The 25,376-nt window shown below is 40.4% G+C and overlaps 1 protein-coding gene across 4 annotated transcripts in view; it reads right to left on the bottom strand.

Moving 5' to 3' along the window:
- RB1 (RB transcriptional corepressor 1) overlaps positions 1-25,376 on the bottom strand; it is an 83,801-nt gene extending 58,425 nt beyond the window's left edge. For 3 of the 4 annotated variants that reach the window (XM_074565673.1, XM_074565701.1, XM_074565691.1), the window contains exons 1-9: positions 25,122-25,376; positions 24,767-24,884; positions 15,239-15,351; positions 13,087-13,221; positions 11,190-11,228; positions 10,460-10,527; positions 5,411-5,521; positions 2,961-3,109; positions 2,148-2,225 (exon numbers count right to left, since the gene is read on the bottom strand). In XM_074565673.1, the coding sequence (XP_074421774.1) occupies positions 2,148-2,225; positions 2,961-3,109; positions 5,411-5,521; positions 10,460-10,527; positions 11,190-11,228; positions 13,087-13,221; positions 15,239-15,351; positions 24,767-24,884; positions 25,122-25,216 (906 nt within the window). In that variant the 5' untranslated portion in view covers positions 25,217-25,376. Of the gene's footprint in view, positions 1-2,147; positions 2,226-2,960; positions 3,110-5,410; positions 5,522-10,459; positions 10,528-10,793; positions 10,914-11,189; positions 11,229-13,086; positions 13,222-15,238; positions 15,352-24,766; positions 24,885-25,121 lie in introns of those variants that run through there. The other variant, XM_074565683.1, reaches the window with a different exon arrangement.

The following is a 25,376-nucleotide window of genomic DNA, read 5'->3' as shown; positions in this document are numbered from 1 at the left end:
GAAAAATGTCTCCATTCCATATTAATATTTCAGTTGTGTTGTTTTTTTTAAATGCCTATTTCTACAAAAATATAGACCCTTATTTCATATCCACTTTGTCAGTTTTTAAATTACCATTAAAAGTTTCTTAGTTGATTAGATTCCATATTGATATGACTTTGTTTTGCATGGAAAAGTTTGTTGTTGGAGGTTTTTTGTTGTTTTGGGGGTTTCTCTAATTTTATTTTGAGGGAATAGCTAACTGAAAGTCTGCAATTTTTTTTTTTTTAATCAGGGCCACATACTAACCTCATCTTCAAATCTGCTGCTGTGCTCCTGCGGAAGTAGGCAGGCACCTCAACTGTCTGTTCCCTGAGCCCTTAAACATACTAAGCGATGCTGTGCTTTAACAAACTCCTGCTATAAAAACAGGCAGCAGCGCATATGAACCCAAATTAGCCCCCTCCCAGTCCCAAGAAAAAATAATGCAAATACCTCCTAGACAGCTTTGCTCCTCATCTTTTCATTTTCCCTTTGCCAAATTAATTTGCTCCAAACCAATCTCATGGTTAAAACTTTGAGATTAGGACTATTAAATCAAAGATTATCTTTAGATTCCTATTACCACTTTATTTGTTTTATTTTAAAAGTTCATTATCTTTTCATTTTTCATTATCTTCCTAATGGCTTATGTGGGCCTTTTGCCTAAAGTATTTCAGTATTTCATAAACTTCTAGAAACTTCAGATTCTCTCTGCAAAAACCAGCAGCTCTTAAACAAAATGGCTGCACTGGGCTGACTGGGGAGAAAGCCTCAGCCAAAAATAAGAGTTCTGAATCAATCTATCTGTTCAGTTCATCATAAAGCCTGCCCATCAAACAAACCGTGAAGACAAATGAAATACCAACGGTAAGCCTCAAAAGCTTTTCTTGTTTTGGAAATAACATTAAAATTTATCGAAAGCTCAGTGTTGGTTTTTTTAATGAAAATTAAAGTCAATTTAAATGTCCCATATTACTAGCTACTGTATTGATGATCTCAGCTATGAATGATGGTTAGTTGGATTACATATATGAACTGACTACCTCTGTAACCTTCTACTTTGTTTTATAACATCCCCTCAGGCACTCAAGTTTCAGGAACAAGGATTGTGTGACTGGATTTTTCTTCAAATACATCCTTTTATACAATTTTCAACAGTAGAGCCTTAGACTGGTAATTTTGATACTATGCTTAAGTTGAGCAGCCTTGGATGAGAACCCTTATTGATTTGTGAATAAGCTGCGTAACAACTTTTGCCTGGAAGCCCATACAGCCATACAGTATACCCATACAGTACGGGTATACTACATACACCCATAAATTAAAAAGTCTAAACAGACTCTTGATACCCTGAAATTCATTTTGGAAGAGATTAAGGTCTTTAGTAGGTCTTGTATCTTGTCCCCACCCAACCCACTATGAAACTGAACAGAACATATACTTGGCTGAATCTCACAGATGTTCAGTCTGATAAGCTCCAGAGCTGCTTATTTTCAGGTTACCAAATCTATTGGTGACACAGCTAAACCTACTCTTTCAAGAATGATGGATGTAAATACATTGCAAGGAGTTACGTACTAAGGTGCATTCTTGCATGCTATTGCATAAAAGCAGTCTCCTGCATCCAGGTTACAACTCAGTAAGATGACAGTAATTCTACATGGACACAGCAGTCCAAACTCTGCCAGTTGTGAAGCTGAGCCTAATCTTTCGGACCTCTCTCCAAGACGAGTACAGTAACATGTCTCAATTATATTTAAATTAAGGTGTGTAATTTAAGACTGTATGCATTTATAGACTGACCTCAGAGACCTGATATTGTAATAGCTGTATTTTAGATTAATGGCCTCACCAAGATCATGGATATGCAACTCTTGTGTCATGTTTTGCTTTGAGCAAAAGCACTGGTTCAGCCTCAGGAAAGTAATTTATTGAATTCAAATGTAAAAGCTAAATATAGTCCATGAATACTGGAATCCCTGCTACACTACATTCCTGAAAAACAATGCATTTTCCTAGATGTCAGAACCTCCTATTAGCACTTCATCAATGTGTAAAGGGAATCTTAAGCAATTTGGCACAAAGTAAAGTACTGTTGTTGAACTGTCTTAAATTCCTCCAATTACCTCTGGTAGACCATTTGAAGTTACAATACCAATAGAATTCAAGAAAGGTATAAAGCTTGTGAAATACACATTTTTGACCTAAAAAAAAAAAAAAAAAAAGAAAAAACACAATATTAGCAATGTACAGAGGCAGCCATGCATACACTGCTTTCACATCTTTAAATCAAGAAACTAAATGAGACACTTCCGTAACGCACTGTGTTTTGTTTTCAATAAAGCAAAAATGAAATTGCTTACATATCCAAAACATAGTATTACGTCAGCATGCAGCACGTAATCCATTGCTGGAACATTACATGACTAAACTGGGAAAGAACTGCACTCCTCCCAGCCCTCTTATATTTCTGCTTCCAACATCTGCTTGGATATTCAAAAAGTCAGCCCTCTTTGCACAGGAACGGATTTATCAGCAAAGGAGAAGGAGAATGGGGTTAAGATCCCATGCAGAAGCAATGTGCTTGTTGTGTACATTTTCTTATCACGGGATGCAGCTGTGAAACCCCATCAGAGCAGCCCAGCATCCACATGCAGTGATCAGTCTATAACTTCATACTGCATTCTTCACAGTTCAGTTTCCCCAGCAAAATTATTATCCATATCAAAGGGCTGGTTTGGGGTTTGGGATTTTTTTGCTTTTTTAAACTACTTTCTAGAGAAACTACAGAATGTGAAGGTAAAATACCTTCACTACTGAACATGAGAGAACAGTTAAGCAGGCACAAGTATTGAGATTCAAAAAGACCATTAAAAAAATGCATAATCCAGATGGGGTTTAGCAGCAAGATCTAACAGACTTTAAAACACGGGCATTACCTCATCTAAATTACAATCATGCTCTTTACAAAGGACTTCAATAACTTTTGTATCGGTATCAGTTTGCTTTGAAGTACGTGTACTCCTGTTCTGACCTCTTCTTGGAGTGCGAGCTGAACCATTAACAGTCACTGCAGTCACAGCAGACTCTGGAAAGATAGTCAGAACCATCACAAGGTTAGAGTCATCTTAAGAAAGAAGAGATTTAAATTTTTATATGATTTTTCAGGTCCTCTTCTTAAATATTTCCCTTTTCATCTGTTCAGCTGGGTAAGAAACCTTCATTACAGAAAACCTATACAAAAAGAAAACTAATTTTTAAATTCCTTTATCAGCTTTTGGACATTTTGTTTTTAAAAAGCTATTCAACACAGAATTTAATAGCCCTTTTTGTAAGTAGCTTTGAATAAGCAGCTGTTTTGCAAAGCTAGGAAACCCTTATCTTTTCACAGATCAGTAACTATTTTTTCTATTTTTACAGAAACGTAAAGCAAGGAGCTGAAAAAGTAACTTCACTCTACGTGTCTGAAGGTTAATAAAGTCAATGCAGGACTTAAGTGCTGGTGGGAACCTGGAATATGGTTCTGCTGGGAATTCCCCCTTTCCCCAAGTACTTCCAGGCAAACAAGTAGGAAAAAACAAGTTCACCTTGAAGACGACATCAAAACCCCTTAATTCAGTGAGGTAAAAATACTTCATTTTGTTAAGCTCAAAGTAGACGGCCTCAATATTGCCAGCTTGAAATATGTGAATTATATAAACAACACACCTTAATACCATTAAATATTGTTGGTTTAAAACTGACACTGTAATCAGCATGCTGTTCTTATCTGTAACTTCATTTGTATTTCATAACTGTTCTGAGAGAATCTGACAAACTACACTGGTCAGGTGGCTGCATCTTAATCCCCTCAGCCTCAGTCAGATCAAAAGCTTGACATCATTTAACACAACGTGAAGCCTCTTGGTCACAAGGCTCTGAACAATACACTGTGTTATTTGCTAAAAGAATGAAGTGCTGTTTGACAGTTTACAAAGCATCTGCACACATCACACAGCTTCAAGTTAGAAATCTAATGTTTCACACTTATGACAGTGATACCCGTATTTGCAACTTCATCTGGAGTGGCAGCGTTTCTTTTCAAGATACAATGCACAGAACCAAACTGTCTCTAATTAACAAGCTCCTAGTCTTCGTAGTTTCACTAAAAAAAAAATAAATCATTGTGAACACAGAGTTTCAATTCAGTGTTCTTTGAAAAAGATCTGATGTATAACTTCTGAAATAGGCAGTAGCATCTGTCTGCCCTATTATGAAGGACAAATTTAAATTCAAAATAGTACTGGAGAAGAGCAAGGATTTACTTGCCGCAAGCCCACCCTTTCCCACCCTTAATTTGTACTGGCGTTAGAATAAAAGTGAGGTTGCTTGTTCTTACCTGTGACAAATAATTACTAAGTCAGATAAATATCCTCCAAAACATAGAATTTAAAGAATACAGCAATGAATATTTCATCTATTCTATGACATTATAACCCAACTGGAAATTTAGTTGTGAAACACAGAAATAAAGCAAGTAGATTTACGCTACAAATACCAGTGTCGCATTCGGACTCAGCAGAGGATAAACTAATCAGTATCAAAAAATTGTTTTCTACATACTGTGGCTCCAAATGCTTCAGTATATCAATTCCATAGCTTGCAGAAGAAAGTATTTAACAAAAATAGAATTCTATCTTTGAAAGTTACCGTAAATGCTTACTTTCCCTGCCATTTTAGTGACGTTTTCCAAGTTTTTGGTATAAAAACTGAATGTACAAAGAGTTACTGCTGAATAGAAGTTTCTCTAGTGAAGACTTGTTATATTTTTATTTAAAATAAAGATGAGACACTTGCTAATAACAAAGGGGATGTAATATCCACTTTTTACCTCTACTGCTTTATTTTGAGCTATCACTGCAATAAGCTTTTCTATCCACTGTATATTCCTTTTACATGTCTTTTTAAAAGTCTGTATAGTCCAGTATCTTGTGCGTTTCTGCTGTCATGATACTGCTCTACGTCAATGAAATAAGAGTCATAGCGTCATCTTTTCCTTTTGTAACTCAAAGCAAGCCTAAATAATAGTTCTCAGTCATCTATACAGAACCTGAATTCTTTTACCAAAGCAGAACTGCTGTTTTAACAAGCCCCTGAACATCTTGTGTGGGCAGAGGACATAGCAAATGGATAGCAGCAATAGGAAAAAAAAAAATATATTAAATACACTGCCACATTCAGATTATTTAATTCAAGCTCACTATCACCTAAATTGAACTAAAACATCAAAAAATCCATTTTAACAAGCTTAAGAAATTTTATTATGTTAATTATGAATGTTAGCATGACACTAATAGAAATTTAACCAATTTACTTTCTACTTTAGTGAACAAAAAACTGAAATCCTTACTGTATGGTTCCTTGAGCATAGCAGGAGGTGACAGTTTGATAAAATAATCTAAGACGCACAGCAACAACTGGAAAGAAATCACCAGGTCATCTTCTACTTGCAAGACTTTACCTGCAAATGTTTAAAAAGGTAAAGAAAAGCTTTGTGAGATGTTTTACTTCTTCTAAAAGTAATTTTGAAAAAATAAAGATTTGGAAGTCCATTTAATAAAACACTACAATTAGAATTCAGAAATTCTAATTGTACACAATTGTAACACAAACAAGATGCCAGTGTTATTTAAAGGCTATTTATTTTGTATCATGTACTGTGTCCAGCTCTGGAGCCCTCAGCACAAGAAGAACGTGGACCTGTTGGAGAGAGTCCGGACGAGGGACAGAAAGGTGATCCGAGGGCTGGAGCACCTCTCCTGTGAAGACAGGCTGCGAGAGTTGGGGTTGTTCAGCCTGGAGAAGAGAAGGCTCCAGGGAGACCTTATAGTGGCCTTCCAGTACCTAAAGGGGGCCTACAGGAGAGAAGGACTCCTTATAGGGAGTGTAGTGAGTGATAGGATGAGGGGCAACAGTTTTAAACTGAGAGAGGGGAGATTTAGATTAGATATTAGGAAGAAATTCTTTACTGTGAGGGTGGTGAGGCACTGGAACAGGTTGCCCAGAGAAGCTGTGGATGCCCCATCCTTGGAAGTGTTCAAGGCCAGGCTGGATGGGGCTTTGGGCAGCCTGGTCTAGTGGGAGGTGTCCCTGCCCATGGCAGGGGGGTTGGAACTACATGATCTTTAAGGTCCCTTCCAACCCAAACCATTCTGATTTTAAAACTCGTGGTTCTCAAGAGGTTTGTTGCTTCAGAGATAGCATATAAACAAATTTACTGTGCACAAAATTCCTACCTCTCAGTGCTTCTTCCTAATTTCTTTTTCATTTTACTATACAGTGGAATAACTGTGTAGACTATTTTACCTACACGTACCTCCTATTTCTGTGCAATTCTTCCCCACTTTCTTTTTTGTGGTCTTAGACAAGCTTTGTGAAAGCTGCTAAGTATTCAGAAAGCAGGAGTGGCTAGTATATAGTGAAGAGAAATTCAAAACATGCTATCACACTGTATGTTCAGCCTGCCAAATTTATATGACACTACTTTAAAGTCACATAAATATTAGCATGAAAAGCACTTTTAAAACTACATTATTCCAGCTGTTCCCAAATTACAATTCATATGCCAGAGAAGATCTACAGGGTCATTCCAAGATGGCATGCATCACGATGAAAAGTTTGGAAAGCCGACAGCGATTCAGAACAGCTAGACCACTACTTGTGCAATTTTTGTATTTATTTTCTATGAGAATTAGCAAGCATCACCCAAGCATCCTGTGACTTCAGTTGTTTGCTGGTAGATTTTAGCTTTCCTTATTCTCAATTAAAAGGTAGGCTAGAAAAACTTTGTGAGTTTTGCTTTATGCTTATACATGGAGAATTCTAGTGAAAAAAGCTCCACAGAGCTCAGCTGATCCAAGACCAGTTCTGATGGCAAAGATGTGTACACTTCACTGATAACACAGCTCTGGAGTAAGCAGCAATTAAGATACATGATTAATTCTTTTTTGTAGGAATAGTACAAAGAGACAGGACTCCATGGACTACTATAATTTTTTCACCACTCAGGTTTAACTGGAACTTCAGCTTTTTCAAGGAAGAATTGTAATATGCATGATTTCAGGGACTTACAGTAGTATACTACTATTATATTTAATTTATTTATATATTTGTTATCACGGAATCTTCCGAGTTGGAAGGGACCTCTAGAGATCATCTAGTCCAACTGCCCTGCTAGAGCAGGATTGCCTAAAGCACATCCCTCAGGGCTGCATCCAGACGGGTCTTGAAAATCTCCAGAGAAGGGGACTCCACAACCTCCCTGGGCAGCCTGTTCCAGTGCTCTGTCACCCTCACCGTAAAGAAGTTTTTCCGTGTATTTGAACGGAACTTCCTATGTTCTAGCTTGTGCCCATTGCCCCTTGTCCTGTCGCTGGGAACCACTGAAAAGAGCCTGGCTCCGTCCTCCTTAAACCCACCCTTTAGATACTTGTAAACATTAATCAGGTCCCCCCTCAACCTTCTCTTCTCCAGGCTAAAGAGTCCCAGCTCTTTCAGCCTTTCCTCATAAGGGAGGTGCTCCAGTCCCATAATCATCTTGGTTGCCCTACCCTGGACTCGCTCCAGTAGTTCCCTGTCCCTCTTGAACTGGGGAGCCCAAAACTGGACACAGTACTCCAGCTGTGGCCTCACCAGTGCAGAGTAGAGGGGGAGAACGACCTCCCTCGACCTACTGGCCACAGTCTTCCCTATGCAGCCCAGGATGCCATTGGCCTTCTTGGCGACAAGGGCACACTGCTGGCTCATGGATAATTTGCTGTCTACCAGGACCCCCAGGTCCTTCTCCTCAGAGCTGCTTCCCAGCATGTCCGCCCCTAACATATACTGGTGTTTGGCATTCTTCCTTCCCAGGTGCAGGACCCTACACTTGCTTTTGTTGAACCTCATTAGGTTCTTCTCTACCCAGCTCTCCAGCCTGTCCAGGTCACGCTGGATGGCAGCACGGCCCTCTGGAGTGTCGGCCACCCCTCCCAGCTTGGTATCATCAGCAAACTTGCTGAGGATACACTCTGTCCCCTCATCCAGGTCATTAATGAATATATTGAACAAAATTGGACCAAGTATTGAGCCCTGAGGGACACCACTCGTTACAGGCCTCCAACTGGACTCTGTGCCGCTGATCACAACCCTCTGAGTTCTGTCACTCAGCCAGCTCTCGATCCACCTCACTGTCACCTTGTCTAGCCCATACTTCCTCAGCTTCCTAATGAGGATGTTATGGGAGACAGCGTCAAAAGCCTTGCTAAGGTCAAGGTAGATGACATCTACGGCTCTCCCCTCATCCAGCCAACCCGTTATAACATCATAGAAAGCTATCAGATTGGTCAGGCATGATTTGCCCTTGGTAAATCCATGCTGACCACTTCCAATAACTTCCTGTTCCTCTATGTGTTTGGAGACGACATCCAGAATGAGTCACTCCATTACCTTCCCAGGGACAGAGGTGAGACTAACCGGCCTGTAGTTCCCTGGGTCCTCCTTCTTGCCTTTTTTGAAGATTGGAGTGATGTCAGCCTTCCTCCAGTCCTCAGGCACCTCTCCTGTTCCCCATGACTTTTCAAAGACGATGGAGAGCGGTCTAGCGATAACATCTGCCAGCTCTCTCAGCACTCGCGGGGGCATCCCGTCAGGGCCCATGGATTTATGAATGTCCAGCTTGGCCAAGTGGTCTCTGACCCGGTCCTCCTCAACTAAGGGAAAATCTTCCTCTCTCCCGACCTTCCCCCTTGCCTCCAGGGTATGGGATTCGTGAGGGACGGTTTTATCAGTGAAGACCGAAGAAAATAAGGCATTCAGTAACTCTGCCTTCTCTGTGTCTTCCACCACTAGGGCACCCGTCTCATTCATCAGTGGGCCTACATTTTCCCTAGTTTTCCTTTTTCTGTTGATATACTGGAAAAATCTCTTCTTGTTATCTTTAACTGCAGTGGCCAAGCTGAGTTCTGATTGAGCTTTGGCCCTTCTAATCTTCCCCCTGCATAGCTTTGTTATATCTTGACAATCCTCATAAGTTGCTAAGCCCCTTTTCCAGAGAATGTAAGCCTTCCTTTTTTTCCTGAGGTCCAGCCAAAGCTCTCTATTTAGCCAGGCTGGCCTTCTTCCCCGTCGGCTCGTCTTTCGGGACATGGGGATGGCCTTCACCTGTGCTTCTAAGAGCACCTGCTTGAAGTATGACCAGCTTTCCTGGGCACCTTTGCTCTTCAAAACTGCCTCCCAAGGGACACTCTCAACCATGCTCCTAAACAGGCTAAAGTCTGCCCTTCAGAAATCCAAGGTGGCAGTTTTGCTGGCTCCCCGCCTCCCTTCACCAAGAATTGAAAACTCTATCATTTCATGGTCACTCTGCCCAAGACAACCTCCAACCTTTACATCCCCCACAAGACCTTCTCTGTTAACAAACAGTAGGTCCAGTAGGGCACTTCCCCTAGTAGGTTCCTTCACCAGCTGTGTTAGGAAGTTGTCTTCCACACACTCCAGGAACCTCCGGGACTGTTCCCTCTCTGCTGTGTAGTATTCCCAGCGGACATCTGGGAAGTTGAAATCCCCCACAAGAACAAGGCAGATGATCGCGAGACCTCTGCCAGCCGCTTATAGAATACTTCATCGGTTTCTACATCCTGATTAGGGGGTCTATAACAAACTCCCATCATGATATCTGCCTTGTTGGCCTTCCCCTTGATTTTTATCCATACACACTCAACACTGTCATTCACACTGTTGAGTTCTAGACATTCAAAACCGCCCCTAACATAGAGGGCCACCCCACCACCTCTCTTCCTTTGCCTATCTCTTCTGAAAAGCTGGTAGCCATCAATTACAGCACTCCACTTGTGTGTGTCTTCCCACCACATTTCCGTGATGGCAACCACATCATAGTTTCCCTGCTGCACGATGGCCTCCAGCTCGTCCTGCTTATTCGCCATGCTGCGTGCATTAGTGTAGATGCACTTCAGTTGGGTTAATTGTCCTACCACTTTCTTGGGGGGACAGGCCCTGATTTGCACCTGATCATTCTCTTATATAAGCCTATTAAAAAATTCCACCAGTCTTTTCAAGTAATCATCCATTATAATCTGCCAGTATTTTAATAAAGTACCTCAGAACAGACTCAAATACAGAATACCAATCTTCAAAGTAAAAAAAAAAAAAATTCTTATAAAGCTTAAAAAAAAATATATATTTATATACACAGGAAGTAATATAAGTTAAAAGAATATCCAAATTGTATAGAAAGAAGTATTACTGAGTAGTTACAAAAGCCACACAATCAAAACATCGTGGGCCTGTACAATGGACATCTGTAATAAGGATGCCAGTCTCATACTGGACACATAAACCAAACCCACAAACTCACTTCAACAATATTTAATAAAATAACTGCCTTTTAATCAAAACTCACCTTTGGCCAGCAAAAAAGTAATCCAGTAATTTTTTAGGACTAATACAGAACTGAGTTCAGCAGAAATCCTGTAGAGACAAAATTAAAGCTTTTGCATGAACAGCTCTGTAATAATTCAAAGTATAGTTTCTGAAAACATTCTTCAGTCTCTGGAAGAATTTAGGACAACATGCAACATCCCCCATATAGTAAAGTTTATTAATTATTTCATTCCATTCCCTATGTAATTATGGCTACACATTTGAAAAAAATAATCTCTGTAAAGCCATTTAAGAATAAGGATATACCTGTATCATCCTTGGAAAAGAAAGCGAATGAGGATAATTCACTTAACTGTTACGAGCTGTTTTCTCTCTTGTGTCTTTGACTAATGCCCTATTCTCCAGTCACAGCATGAACTCAAGCTCATTTGGGAGTTGCTAAGGCATCTTTTCATCCACTCATTTGTTGCTAAGATTAGGAAGCTCACTCTCCAAATGTTCGTTTCCACCATGCCGAGACACCCGCCATCAGGTGGCGATCCTTCATGGAGGAAGTGATCAAATATACATATATACATATCACTTCTGAGGCTTTCATCATCTCTCACTGAAATTCAAAGTCCCCACTAAACCTAAACCAAACACATGACATACTACGACTTAGATCAATCTTAATGGGTTAAAAAATAAAATTCTGACACGTTTTACATCTTATCTTGACAAACACAATTTAGGAAAGTCAAACTTACTCACTACTAGGTTGTTCCAGATAAATAAGGCCACAAGTCCTGGAAAATACAAATAAATTCTTATTTTTAAACACTTTTCTGAAAGCAAACTGTGTAATATCTTTGACTTCAGTGTAGTAAAAAATATGCCAGTTCACAAAACATTATTCTAACTTCAAAAAAAAAAAAAATGTTGACTCTGGGAAAACAAATAAACAACAAACGAACTAAAGCCCTGCCAGAGCTGAAATAATGCTGTTGCTTGCATGTTTATGTCAAAGCTTGCATAGCAGAACAATTTTAATTTGGTATAATAAAATTTGTTATTGTTTTCTTCCAGAAAGACAGGATTTGTATGTACATTGTTACTTGGTGGCCTGTAAAACACAGCAAAGTATGCGCTACAGCTGCGCAGAACACTCTATAAAAGGGCATTTTAAAACCTTTACTCTTTTCTGCAGCGTCACTGCAAGCCTTGGAATAAACGTTTCTTCCTAATTATTCTAGGTGCGTGTCATTTCAATAAATAAATTCAGTTTATTCAAAAATAAAACAGGGGAAACCCACAAATTTCAAATCCTTATGTTAAAAAAAACGTTACTGCAATTCAAGTTTTGAAAAAGTAAGCAAAAACCAAAACATGCCTGTGTAAATCGGCAATGACACTTTTATAGCTCAGAAGAGACTTGCAATGAGTAAAAACAAGTTATTTACAACTTTCATAGAGCTTTACAGCTTTAAGGCAACTATAAACTTTACAAAAATGTTGTGATATACACATTACCCAGGATAACAGTAAGTGTGATTGATTGGACTTTGAAAAGACAAATAAAACTTATATCACATTTGTGCCTTGATTCTATAAACTACCAAGGAGTGACCTGCTAGTCCTTTCAAGGGTCATTTAAGCAATATTTGAGAGCTTTTTGTGGTTTGGAAGACAAAACATTACAATGACTCAGGCTCCTGTAGCTGGAAAATACCACAGCGCTCTGAAGCGACGGGATCGAGTAATACAAGCATCATGGAATGACACATTAGTAAGATGAAACAGTTTTCTACTAGCATATGCTACAGAGAATTTCACAGAGTGATTAAAAATTGCCTCAGAAGATACCAGACCTTGCCAATACTCATCTGTGCTAGCACACATTAGCCTGTAAAAGGACCCAAAGCCTTTATCATCTCTGTCTTCATGTTAAAGCATAGAGCACAGCAACTTACCACCTTGGAGTAACAGCAACTCAAAAAAAGCATCCATTTGAGAATCTCCTGATTTTCGAGTCACACACAGAAAGCTCTTAGCACTCTGCCATAAGGACATTCAATTTATTCTGTACGGAGAGAATACCCCTCCATTTTTGTTGTACGGTCAGCTAAACCACTTGGAAAGGTTTACCTTGATTACAAGTGAGAACTGCTAACAGAGCAGGCTCTGCAACACCCCTATATGCTGGAACAAGCAGCCTTCAGTTCCAGATCTGTGAGAGAGAGACTATCTTATTTGTGTTTTTTTCCTTTCCAGAACTCTTTAGAAAGAAACTCTTGGATCAGGATTTGGGGATGGGTGGGCAGGTAGAAATGGGAAGTCCCTTAAATAGAAAAAGTATTAGATAGTAAACCAATCCTTTTATTTGCAAAAAGCTTCACAAAGGGACTAGCAACCACTTGTCATGCTGCTCTTACTATTGTTTGTAATGCAACAAGGGGATTCTTTAATAAAGCATTGTAATAGTTATGGAGTAAAATGTAAGACATGTTTATTCAATGCACGTAAACAGTTCCATTTCACTGTTCTGTAAATATTAGCACACAGAGTTTAAATAGGTTCTTCTAATACACAGTTTGAAAAATCTAAATGCTTAAATGTTGACAGCCATAAAGCATTCATAATTTCAAAATGAAAAATGTATACTACCTTTCAAACTTGTGGTAGAGTGCAAGTAATACATCATATTTCTTTTTCAGCCTTGATACAGTGCTATCAACTTTAGTGCTTACAGTATCCATGTTAACATCCACCTCTTTCAGAAACTGAAAAAATGTGCATATGCTGAAAAAAAGGAAAAAAGATGCCAGATTGTCATAACCGAGAATGACAATTACGCAATAGCTCTTTAAAAACCCCACCAAAACCCACTGCCTTACTTCGCTGGAGTCCAACATATTCTTACTGCAACTAGCAGTGACCAAGAACCTTGCTTTGGAAAACACTACTTGCTTACCTGGAGCCCCATGTACCACCTTTACATTTTCCAGATGTAGAAAAACTGCTCAACTAGGTAGCACAGGCCTCTCGCGACATGGGCTGTACTACAGAAAGAGAACTTTCTTGGCTAGCACAGATATTATCTTTGGAAGTCAGAATTTGCTAACTAGACACATCTTTCTTCTTTGCTTTGCCAGTATAAACCACAACAAATATCCAACACAGATATCTTGACTCTTCCGTTCTAGCGAAAAGTTCTACTTCGGAAATGTTCTTACTGCTCTAAGAACATGAACCTTTGCTCCATCCATGCTAAAGAGGGACCTAGGAATGAAAACTGAGATGAATGCATCAAATTATATGAAATTCCAAGTCTTTCAACAGGCACTGGAGGCAAGGACAACATGACCCTTTGGAAATACTATTACACAGGGGACTAAAGTTTTCCCTACTCACCCATGTAATACTATGGCCATCAAGAAAGCATTTTGTTGTTTTCTTCATAACCAAAATGAGCAGATTACTAAAAATTAAGGAGGAGGAAGCTATCAAATATATTGAGCTATTTCTACTATATCACATATATTTTGAACCTTTATCAGAATATAGGATTCTGAGAGATTTTTTTGATCTTTGTCAGATTAAAAAACAGAATATAAAAACAGTCAGAAGATCATTTGGGAATTTTTTTACCGTGGAATGAAAAATCTTTCCAATATATCTGTGTGGCTCTAGAGGGTAAGATGACTGGTAGAAATCTCTGCCAGATTGACGTTATAGCTGACAAAAAAAGCCCAGGGCTAACAAGCAATTGAGTATTGCCAAAATAAAAATTGGCAGAGTAATAGCTTACTTGAAACCCCAAGGGAAAAAGTCTCTTTCAGTTTGCAGCACAAGTTGGTCTGTAGTCAGGTGGAACACACGGAACATCGCTGCACAAATGCAATTAGATTTCATCCACACAATTACAGTTCAGTCAAGGCTGAAGAGATTAAGTCAAAACATAGGACCTGACCGCTGCTCTGGGAGACAACGCGAGACAGGAGCAGCACGGAACAGTCTAATCGTAACTGATGGCTTCCAAGAAAAGGATATTTAACCCCAAGACTGGGGTTACTGCCACGATGTGCCTGCTGTTCTGCCTCAGCCTCCTACCCTGGAGCATCTGAAGGCTCTGCTCCTGCACATGCTTTCGATGCATGGCACAGTTATTGGGCAGATAGCACTGGAATTCTTTCCTTAGATAAACCTAACACAAGGGTATGCTTATTGCTGTTGCCACCTACATTTACCTTAAAAGCAGATATTGTTCTACAATCTTAATTTTTGTATTATATTCTATATTCACTAAGTTCATAACAGTAACAATCCGCTAGCAAAAAGCATGTACAAAAGTACAAAACTTAGACCGGCATTAAAATGTTTGAAAAAGAGCAGCATGTTGGCAAACTACTTGAAGAGTAATATTTTTTCCACTTCTTTGTTTAGCATAAGCCTCGTGTTGGAAAAAAGGTTTTACAGAAAATCTTGATACAGGGAAAGAAAGGAAAATATTTTAACTGTAATTCACACCAAGTTAAACCGATGAAAACTTAGGTTGAGCATGAACAGGAATCAGCTGTATGATAAAATCAAAGCCAATCACAGTTGAATCAAACAAGTATCATTGTTCCCTCAATTAAAATATGATGGCAAGACTCATAGTTTACCAGAATATTCATAATTCCCATAAGTAACCTTTACTTTAAAATCAACTAGCCTAACACGCACAAATATTCACAATGCTTTTAAAAACGCTGTCTTTATAAAAATGTTGACCAGTTAATTGTTGAAGTCTAAATTCACAATTAAAATCACTTACCTTATGTTTATACTTTTCAGAAGCTCTGTGAAAGTGAATGTCATTTCATCCAGATCAATTGCTACAATAAAGATACAGACTCCCCATGTTTCCTTTTTCTTTTTGTTGTAAGCCTTTTAGAAAAAGAGAAAACAGTTTTTGTTTTTATTATGCAATAAAAGCGGGTAATATATGGAAAGCATTAATTTGTCCAAACTAGATTAGAAATGGTAAAACAAAAAACCCTCAAGCAAACATTTGACTATGATAGCCAATTATTTGATAACTGAAAACCATTACACTTTTTACATTACATATGAAAGACCAAGCACTTCGAATCTTATTCCTAGAGTACAAGATCAATTTTACCCACACAATTCAGCAAAGCATCGAAATAGAAGCTTTGGTTCCATGCAAGGTCTATGGAAAGTGGAAACCATGATTTTTTTTTTATTTTTTTTTTAAAGTTACTACATTTGACCGTAACAAGACACTGAAGGTTAAGGAATCAGGAGAGAATCCATAAGAAATAAATATAAAATCATTACAAGGACAGGTAATAAATACTTGTGAAACTTTATTCTCCAGCTAGGTCTCAACCACCTATCACAGCTGAATCACAAACACATCTCTGAGTAAAGCACGGTAGTAACAAGCACCTTCAAGGCATTTTCTGGCCATACATCTACACTTAAGGTCTGTCTTCTGCTGCTTAGAAATAAGGTACAAGCTGTAAACCATCATCCTTCACCAAAGAAAAGCCATCCTGCCATGACAGATGTGCCACCCACACCGAGTTCACTCTTGACAGTTCACAAGCTGGTCACTTGGAGTTGGCCAGGCATCAGCTGGGATGCTGGTACCCTTTCACCAAAACAGCAACTCAACAGAAAACCTCTAAAGAGCAATGTTTTGTAGAAGCATAGAAGAAAAAAAAACCACACACAAAAAAAACCCCAAACCACAGGTTTTGGGAACAAAGCTATTTTGGAGACAGAACTAGGTGTGGGTGCAGTCCTGCAAGACTCCTAAAACAGCAAACTTATAAGTAGCCTTGGGACATTTGCCATCCATGTAAAAAAATCTCCAATGCCAACAAGGCTCACAGCTGCTTCAGCAAAGGAGCAGCATTTGAGCACGTCTCTCAGCAGCTCTAGGTTGGATGTGACATCTGTTAGAGGATGGAGGTGAAAACAGACCCCCAAGGGAACTGAAATACCAAACTCTGCTCTTCTACACTGCTTAGTTTTAGCCCACTCCCTGGCCTACTTTTTTATCCTTTCCCCGATCACTCCACCTAGCTGCCTCCCAGACAACACCAGCGTGAGCCACAGGGGCCAGTTCACTCTAGAAAATACTCCCAAAAGGCCACAGGAATGAGACTGTACCCGAGGTGGCTCCCTCCATCTTATGTGGTCTTCCAAAACTATCCTGAAAGGCTCTGCATCTTCAGCACCCGCTTGTGTCCTCGCTTACTCAGCAGTGTAACCATGACAAATAGATTGTCATGCCCATAAATGACACAACAACAATTTCACTAACACCTTTTTTTTTTTTTTTCTCTCAATTGCTCTGCTTCTTCCTTAAGACCAGGTGTTTATACATCCACGAAGACTGACTGGGGCCTCCTCCAAAGAATGAAAAGTTTCATTGGTTTGTACAATTGATAGGAGTTATAGCACAGGCTTGGATGCTAAAGTAACCAGCCACCTTCAACAATGTGGTAACTGTCCACTGTTTAAGTCACTACTTTCTTCCTGCATTCCTATTTGAGCATTTCTGTGAATGGTGACACCTTGTGCAACAGAAAATTATTTTGAAAGAAGTTATTAACAGACTGAGATACATTTGATGATAAAGTAATGGGTATTAATATCAAATACTCACCCGCCTCTCTGTTTATTGGAGACCCTAATTTTCTAGATCTTTAGCGTACCACCATATACTACCAGCAAATCAAAGATGAGGCAAAAAAATTGCTCTTGAAGGGGTTTTGCACAGAAGAAAGGCTTTGCTAAAAGATGTGCCCCCACCCTCTCAGCCAGTCTCAACAATCCTTTGCTGACAGGTACAACAAGCTACCAGGCACACAAGAACAAGAATGTCCTGTAGGATGGGGATGTCTATTTTCCTGCATTAGTACGTCTGTGATGTACTGTAAAAAATTCTGAAGGTTAAGGCTAGCTAGTGACCTACCAAGAAGGAGGATGACTACTTACTTACTGAGGACACCACTGACACTGGGTCAGCTGACTTTGTTTAATGAATAAGTTCCTTTCACTTTATGCTCCTGCAAACTTGGACCATGACACGGCTCTGTAAATACAACATCTCGTAGGGCAGGAGGACCGCATGCTAGGAAGTGGTGAAATTGTTCCTGGTTTGCTGCCTAACCAAACAAGCCTAGCTCTTCTGGCAGCTTCGCTCTCTCTACCCTGGGAGGATGAATGCCTGAAGGCTATAACAATGGTTTATTTGGTAAAAGTGAGGTCTGACTTTGCAAGAATAATCTTTAAACTCCTTATCCAGCACGGTTTGGGGTAACAACTCATTCATTTCTACCATTAAACAAGATAGCAGCATCAGAGGCAGCCTGTCAATCCACTAGATTCAAGCCATTACGGTGAGTCAAACTCTAATATCGGGATTACACCCATATCCACCGCTGGTCTTACACAATGCTTTGGGCACCAGACAAAAGATGTTGGATGACTGCTGGCCTAACAAAAAAAAAAAATTACACAACATTACACAGGATAAACGAATAGATTATGATATTTTTTCTAGTAGCAAAGAAAAGGTGAGCAGCACCTGAGCATGCTTGCCTCTTAACATGAGCGGAGGGAAGGAAGAGAGGAAAACATGAAAGAACACCAGACTGGGACTATTCCACCAGCTACTGCTGGTTAACACACCCAAAGACACAAGTAAACTGCAGCTTCCTCAGGAAATAAGACTATCTGCCCATACCCATGCATGAAGATTTTAGTGATTTTAATACATAAAACATAAATATCATGGGGTAGGAGAAGGGGAGAAGATATAAAGAAAGGTCTTCCTGGCAAGTCAGGCTCTGGAGCATTCTCTTCTTCATATCCCTCCCCTCCCAAAGCTCACAGACATTTTTCAAGTTCTTTCCTACACAAATGAGTTAAAGCTGACCACAGAACAAAAACTATTTTGCCAGTGTCATAACTCCAGGGGAGCCGATCCTATGACACAAATTAATGGTTTGTTTACAGCCAAAGCCAGACAATTCATCCCAGATGGACTTGAGGGCATGGGAATGGAGGCAAGATGAATTCACAGCCAGAAATTCATTTCTGAGGGTTTTCTTCTTGACCACAGTCTGACTCAAGATCTTTGTTGATACAACACCACTACAGAAAACAGGCAGAATGATGGATCAACATTTGTCCCTGGCTGTCAGTCAGTTTCAATAAGATGACTTCCAGTGACCTTATTTCAACTCATCAAGAATCAAAACCTACTAATCACTAACTCAAAGATTATTTACCAGCTAGCAGTCTACATAGAGTTCTCTCTTTTTTTATTTAGGATTCTGAGGAATCAATGCTATAATTTCCAGCAATGCAGGTCAGTTCAGTTAAATCAATGTAGTTTTCTACAGGAAAAGATCTAAAACTCTTACAAACTCTCAAAATATTTATTTCTCATTCTGGACTTACTATTACTACTATTTAATCTATTTTTAGCAGATCATCAGTTTGCCTAAATCTAGTGAAAACAGCCTGGAGAAGTCATAGGCTTCAAACGCTCATCAAACCGAACTATTCTGAAATGTGATTCTTGCCTCTCTTCTTTCTGTATGTTGTTGCAAGGTGTTAAAGGCAGTGACAGAAAAAACTTCTGTTCTCTACCTCACAAAGTTCTCCTGTGCTATACTGGTCACAAGGAGGAGATGGTCACAGGAAGTCTCAGTTCTCGCTTGCAGTTAGAAATGTTTATTATTCTGTCAGCACTGGTAACAGTTTTGATAACAGCCTACAAAAGTATCCAGAAATAGAAACTTCAAATGATGTTGTGTAAAAGAAGGTCAAGAGAGACGTACATGAGAAATATGCAAACACGGATGAGTATTTGAATCAAATGGGGTCTAGGATGTGACACCATAAACACCAAAACCCTAATTTTTGAAGGTGAAGATGTGTAACTTGTTGGCTTACTGGAAGCGTTAGCTACCACATCCTCATCAATACAGAGAACTAGCTAGATGGTACGAGAAACATTCACAGGTATGTTTATGATTACAGTGGGGGGAAAAGGCAGGAAAAAAGAATCAAGAAGCTTTCACAATAGAAACCTGATCAGAATTAAAACCTGCAGGAAAAGTTTCCTAGAAAAAAAAAATGTGAAAGTGAATACTGTACCCACTGTCTACATATAAGAAGTTCTGTGTAAAGAGAGTTAGATCCTCCATTTTTCAGCAATAACAGTTTTAGATTTTCTACTGAACACCGTCTGGAATGGAAGATTTCTATTAGTTCTCAACAGATCAAATCAAATTCAAATATAATAACTAGCTAAAAGTAATGGAAGTCAATGAAAAGTACTGAACCCATGAAAATAGTTCTTCTGATATGAAAACTTCCCATTACACTTTTCTTGCATTTAACGAGGCTGGAAGGGACATCAATCTGTCCCTAGGATGGGCAGAAGATGAGTAAAAAAAGAAACCGTATGCCAGTTAGCTATGCCTTTGAAGCACAAGGGCACAACACACACATGCAATGCACCTGCTACTAAGATACTGAATATCACCAGCAAGAGGCCATAGTGATGATTTATGTTTGCTTTGGGACTTTCAGTAGCTCTTTGGTTTTTGTTTAATAACAGAGGATCCTAAAATAGCTGTAATTTTGCTCATCCATCCAAAGCTTCAGTGGATGCAGGTTCAGTTTAGCTGCAAAAGACAAAGCTCTAGACAGACAAGACTTTATTAGCTCATATGTTTCATGCTTTTGCCAAAAGCAAGAAGCCTCTGTGTGTCTTTTAACATGAGGATGAGGTGGTTTACCAACTACAGTGTTTTCTTTTTCGTAAGAAACTGCAACCAAAAGGAACTGATTTAATTTAAATGTAAAATTTTATGGATTGGGAACATTTGACCCGCTGATCACTAACTTTTTGGTCTGTACAGAGCAACCTTGCTATATTTAAGAACTCATTATTTCATTCCTCCACTTAAGATACAGTTCATCTTTTAAGCTCTCTTCACTAAGAACACAGTTCAACTTCTGTGCGAACCAAGTGCTCTGCAGCATCTGCATACCAGTGTAAGTCACCAGTTGGAGAAAATTTCAGAACGTAAGATGCACAATTAGAAACAAAGAAAGATGACAAACACCTTCAGACCCTAGAGTTTTTCAGGGGGAGAGAGGGGAAGGGAGAAAAATCAGGCAGTAATAATACATTCTCATGTCCATGTGGTACAGAATAGTCACCATTGGCTTGAATTATAACACAGAAACAGATTAGTGTAGTACTTGGGGGGGAAAATAATTCATGGGAAAAGAAAGTCAAACTTGGAACGACTAAGTATGCAGACTGCAGATCTTTCATCATCAGAATTTTTTAATAGCAGGTTAGACAGACGCTTGATAAAAATGACTCAGGAATTCATGAGTCTGAACAGCTGAGCAGCAGCAGGAGAACAGTAGGTCACATTTCCCAAACAGTGTTATGAACAGCAAAGAAAAAATGAAGCTCCTACCCACACGCCGCACACTGCGGCAAGTTGGGCTGATGAGGTTGAAGCACACCAGACCCTATGCCTCAAGGTCCTTGGCAGGCTCCAATTTCTATCAGTTTCCTAAACCACTCCAGTTTTCTTTGCAGAAGTTTGGTTTTAATTTAGTCACTATGTTGTCTGTTCCTCACATCAGTTCTTTTCACTATATTAAGCAACAATTCACACAAGTTTCTTTTTCCTGCTTACATCACCCAATATTCTGCTTCAGATTCTCATTTTGTTGTTCTTTACCAAAACAAACAATAGCAGAACATAACAAATGCCCTGAACTTTTTCCTACCAGTATCAGTATGGCTTTCTGAACCTCTCCTAGTCTTCCTTACACCATCAATCACATGCTGCTCACCAAAGTACATTAGTAATTCCACTAAATCTATTTATTCCACCTAGAATTTACAGACACTATTGATTCATAATACACATTTGGGGACAATTACAAAAAATAAGTAGTACAAGAAAAGCAAGCATCAGAGCCAATTTTTAAGCCAACAACTGTTGGTGTTTAAGGGTCTTGAAATTAAGACAGTAAAAACTACAACTCTAAAACATTTTTTTTTCTACCTAGGTACTTTGGTTTGGTAAACAAGAGAAATGATAGAAAGAACAAAAGTCTTTGTATGACACTAATGCAAAACCTCGTATTTATATACACACTTCCCCATTTATAACTAACTTGTGTAGGAGTTCACCGGATATAAAAGAACTTAAAAATAAGACATCTTTCTGGTCATGCATCAGATACCTTCCTTCACGCCACATACCAACAGCACTGATTCAGTACCACGTTTCTGGAACCAGTGTTTGAGGTTTTGTCTAAGAGATTTTGAGTTATGATTTTATTATAGAAGAGCGTAATTAAACTCTGGCTGTCAGAGAGGAAAACTTCAATGCTCTCCAGCTACAAAGGAAAACACCACCATTTTTAACACAGTTGTAGTGCTTTGAACAATCTCTCTCTCTGCAGATCTAGTTTTTCCAACTAGAAGTCAGCCTCATTTTCCAGAAAAATCATGTAACCATCTCTCTCCTGTCACCTTTCTCCTCCTCCACACCTCTCACAGGGGTTCAGCTCTTTCAAGGATTCAAGGCCCAGCTGTGACAGCGTGCAGCTGTGTATCCTTGACTCAAATTGCTGCAACAATCTGCTGCAACAGCTAAGTTGACAGCACTGTAAGAAAAGCTACAGTGCAGAGCTACGCAAGATAAGGAAGGTGAAATTTCAGAGAGAGGAGTAGGATCATTAGGAGCTCAAAGATTCAAAAGTAAAAATATCAGCGTGGAAAGGTGTGACATCCTGAAGGAAAAAAAGCAGCAACTCAGCCAGCTGTGGTGGTGCCAGTGGCTTCAGCAGGCGTAGGCAGAGAGGATTCATTCCAGGGAGTAGCAGATACCAACTTTTCTCCTCCTGACTGATGCCTGCCTGGCCAGCAAAGACTCCTTAGGATTCTCACTGAAGCACAGGCACACTTAGGATAGGTCACTACATCCCAGCATGTGCCAAAAAATAATTGTTTTATACTTTTAAGCTGCATATACCTTGTTTGCTCTTTGCACATGATTACACATGCCGTAAGTGACCCAAAAAGGCCAGTACTAATAGAGGTTTTCACTTTAAGTCACTAAATATTCATTAAGCAAGGATACAGCAGGTGTTCAGACTAGGTCCAGGCGCACATTTGCACCCTGGATCCCTGCCAGTTACCACAGTACCTAATGTCTGGGTCACACCACTTCCTAGTTAGCACTGCAAGTCCCCTCCACATCCTCAGAGGCTCGGCAGGCACAATTCTGAGATCAACCACAAAAAACAAGGCCAGCGTACCACGGAAAGTAAGGTTTCAGGTCTTTACGCTCTGTAAATGGCTTGAGAGTGGGATCATTAGATGCTACCTCTGTTTCCATCAGTGGTCTGGTGATTTAAGCTTCCTCAAGCCAAACCAACTACAGGGTTAAACAGAAGCATTCTGGCAGGTATTTGCCTCAAGTGGTGTCCTGCAAGTTCCCTTTTTGCTTGAGAAGAGAAAGCTGCTACATGCACAGCTTCTGTTCCAGTTCAGAACTGAACAGGTTAGCACTGAACCACACTGAATTAAACGTACAGAGCTGGTGCTTGCAGGATAAACCCTAGGACAGCCCCTCCAACGCACTACCATTACCAAAGGGGATAATGGAGTGGGCATTTAAATACAGCCCCCTCCTGAGTCCCTGCAACCCAAAACAGAGCACCATCACGGGAAGCCAGGCTACCCATGATAACAGCTTGACTTGGACAGAGAAGCAGCCATCAGCCAGGCTGTTAATTTGCTTGACTTCACACCCAAATGAAGCCTGCAGTTGTCTCAGGTAGAAGTAGCAACTCCAGTGCCTGCCAGGTCCCTGTGGAGGCAGGTGCTTCCCAGCTTCCTCACTTGAACACCTTACTGACGCATCAGAAAGTTTGAGGAAAAGGCCTTGGATTGAACTGCAATGTAATGTAGACTTTTTCCCATACCTTGAAAGGCTCTTAGCCTAGGCCTTAATTGCAAGACAATAAATATTAGCTATGTCATAATGAAGATCTAATCATTGCCTTGTTCTGAATAGGTAAAGGAGGTCATCTTTAGATACTGAAAGGAAGGGCTTCAAATGCTGTACCTTATCTGATCACTGCTAGGTAATGAAATATGAAATAATGAATAATCAAAACAAAATTTCACCTGGGAGTGAAACGTGCAGAATTATACTGAACCCTGACTTGGTATTTTCACTCAATAGAACTGACTACTCCTGTTTTGGTTCATACAGAGGAGCTCGACTATGCTTTTAAGTAAATGTTCCCTGGGAACATCCATGGCCAGAAACCGTACCTGTTACTGAAAAAGCCGTACACAGTCTCTCTCCCATGCTGTTACTGTATTGCGTTGCAAAACTCAAATGCATCAAGAGCTGGTATTCCCATACTGGGGTTTAAAAACCACAGACAACAAGGTATTATTAGTGACAGCAGAGCTGTGGCAGGTCAGCTCAGGTTGCAGAAGAATGAGCAGAAGTCGCAATATATACATGGATGCCAGTCCACGTAGTAGGAATAATATCTCAGCTAGGTATTTTAAATCTAATTCAGATCTGTATAATAAAGCTTCGGTCATGATTTAATTGTATTGTAGCTGTTCTCCAAGTCAACTTGTTGAGACAGCAGTAATACACTGAAGGGGGGGGGGAATCAGGAAAGGGCATAACATTTTAATCTGTTTACACATGCCCAATGACTAACTTTGAACGGAAATACCTCAACGATAAGTACATACAGATTAACATAATGCACTAGAAAAAAAGTTTAACATACAAACATCCTTTCTCTGCAACAGTCTTCTCCAGATCCTTTCTGCAGCCTCATAAAGGAGGATACAGCAGAAAGAAATACACAGAAACACTCAATGAGATGACCTGTATAAAGCTGACTCAGGCATATTTGAAATAACTTGTGGTTTGAGGAATCAGCTGATCACATGGTATTGTTTTCTACTATCATTTATTAGCAGCCTAAAAGAATTCTTGAGTCCGTACCTTTACTGGAAAACATTTAAAAGGTAGATATGCAGGAATCAGTTTATACAGACGCACACAGCAACATCCAACTTCAGTCTAACGGTACTTGGAAAAAATAAAGTCATACGAGTCCTGCAACCAAGGCTTGTGCTGGCTCCCGGTCCAGCAAAGTTATAGCTTAATACTTCAACTGGGGCACAGGGCAGACGCCACCGCAGAGGGGTGAGTTTCAAGCGGCAGGTACTCACCAGAGCTCCGTCCACCGCCGATAAGCTCTCGTACGTCTTCCACGCTTTCTCCCTCACGCCGTCCGACACCTTCAGAGCATCACAGAGCGCCACGAACTCAGCTTCGCCTATTTCGAGCCTAGGAAAAGCGAAAGACATAGCCAGCGGGAGCTCTGCGCAGCACACCGGCTACACACCGGGCCACGGAGCTACGGGGGGGAGGAACAACCAGCTGCTGCCGGGCGCCCCGGGGTGACACCGCCCCACCCCGCGCAGAACCCCAAGAGGAGGCACGACCCGGACCCTCGGGGCAGCGCAGCCCGAGTCCGCCAGCGCAACCCCACCGTTCTCCCGGCCCGGCCCGGGCAGCGCTTACCGGGGGGCGGCGGGTGGCGGCGCGGAGCCGCTGTCAGGGCTGGCGCGTTGGCTCCTGGCGGCGGCTCCCGCCCTGCGGGAGACTTTGGGCGGCATGGAGACCAGCTCGTGGGCGGCCTTTAGGGCGCTGCCGTTGGGGCCCCGCCGTTCGAGCGCCCACCGCGGGCGGCAAGTAACGACGGGCCGCCGGCTACCGCTCCGCTCCCCACCCCTTCCCCGCTGCCCAAACCGCGGGAAAACTGCGTCACCCCCAGCC

This window comes from Larus michahellis, chromosome 1 (assembly GCF_964199755.1).
Source record: "Larus michahellis chromosome 1, bLarMic1.1, whole genome shotgun sequence".
NCBI classification, from domain to species: Eukaryota; Metazoa; Chordata; class Aves; order Charadriiformes; family Laridae; genus Larus; species Larus michahellis.
The sequence above is the reverse complement of the archived record's forward strand: the minus strand, read 5'-3'. Positions and strand labels throughout refer to the sequence as shown.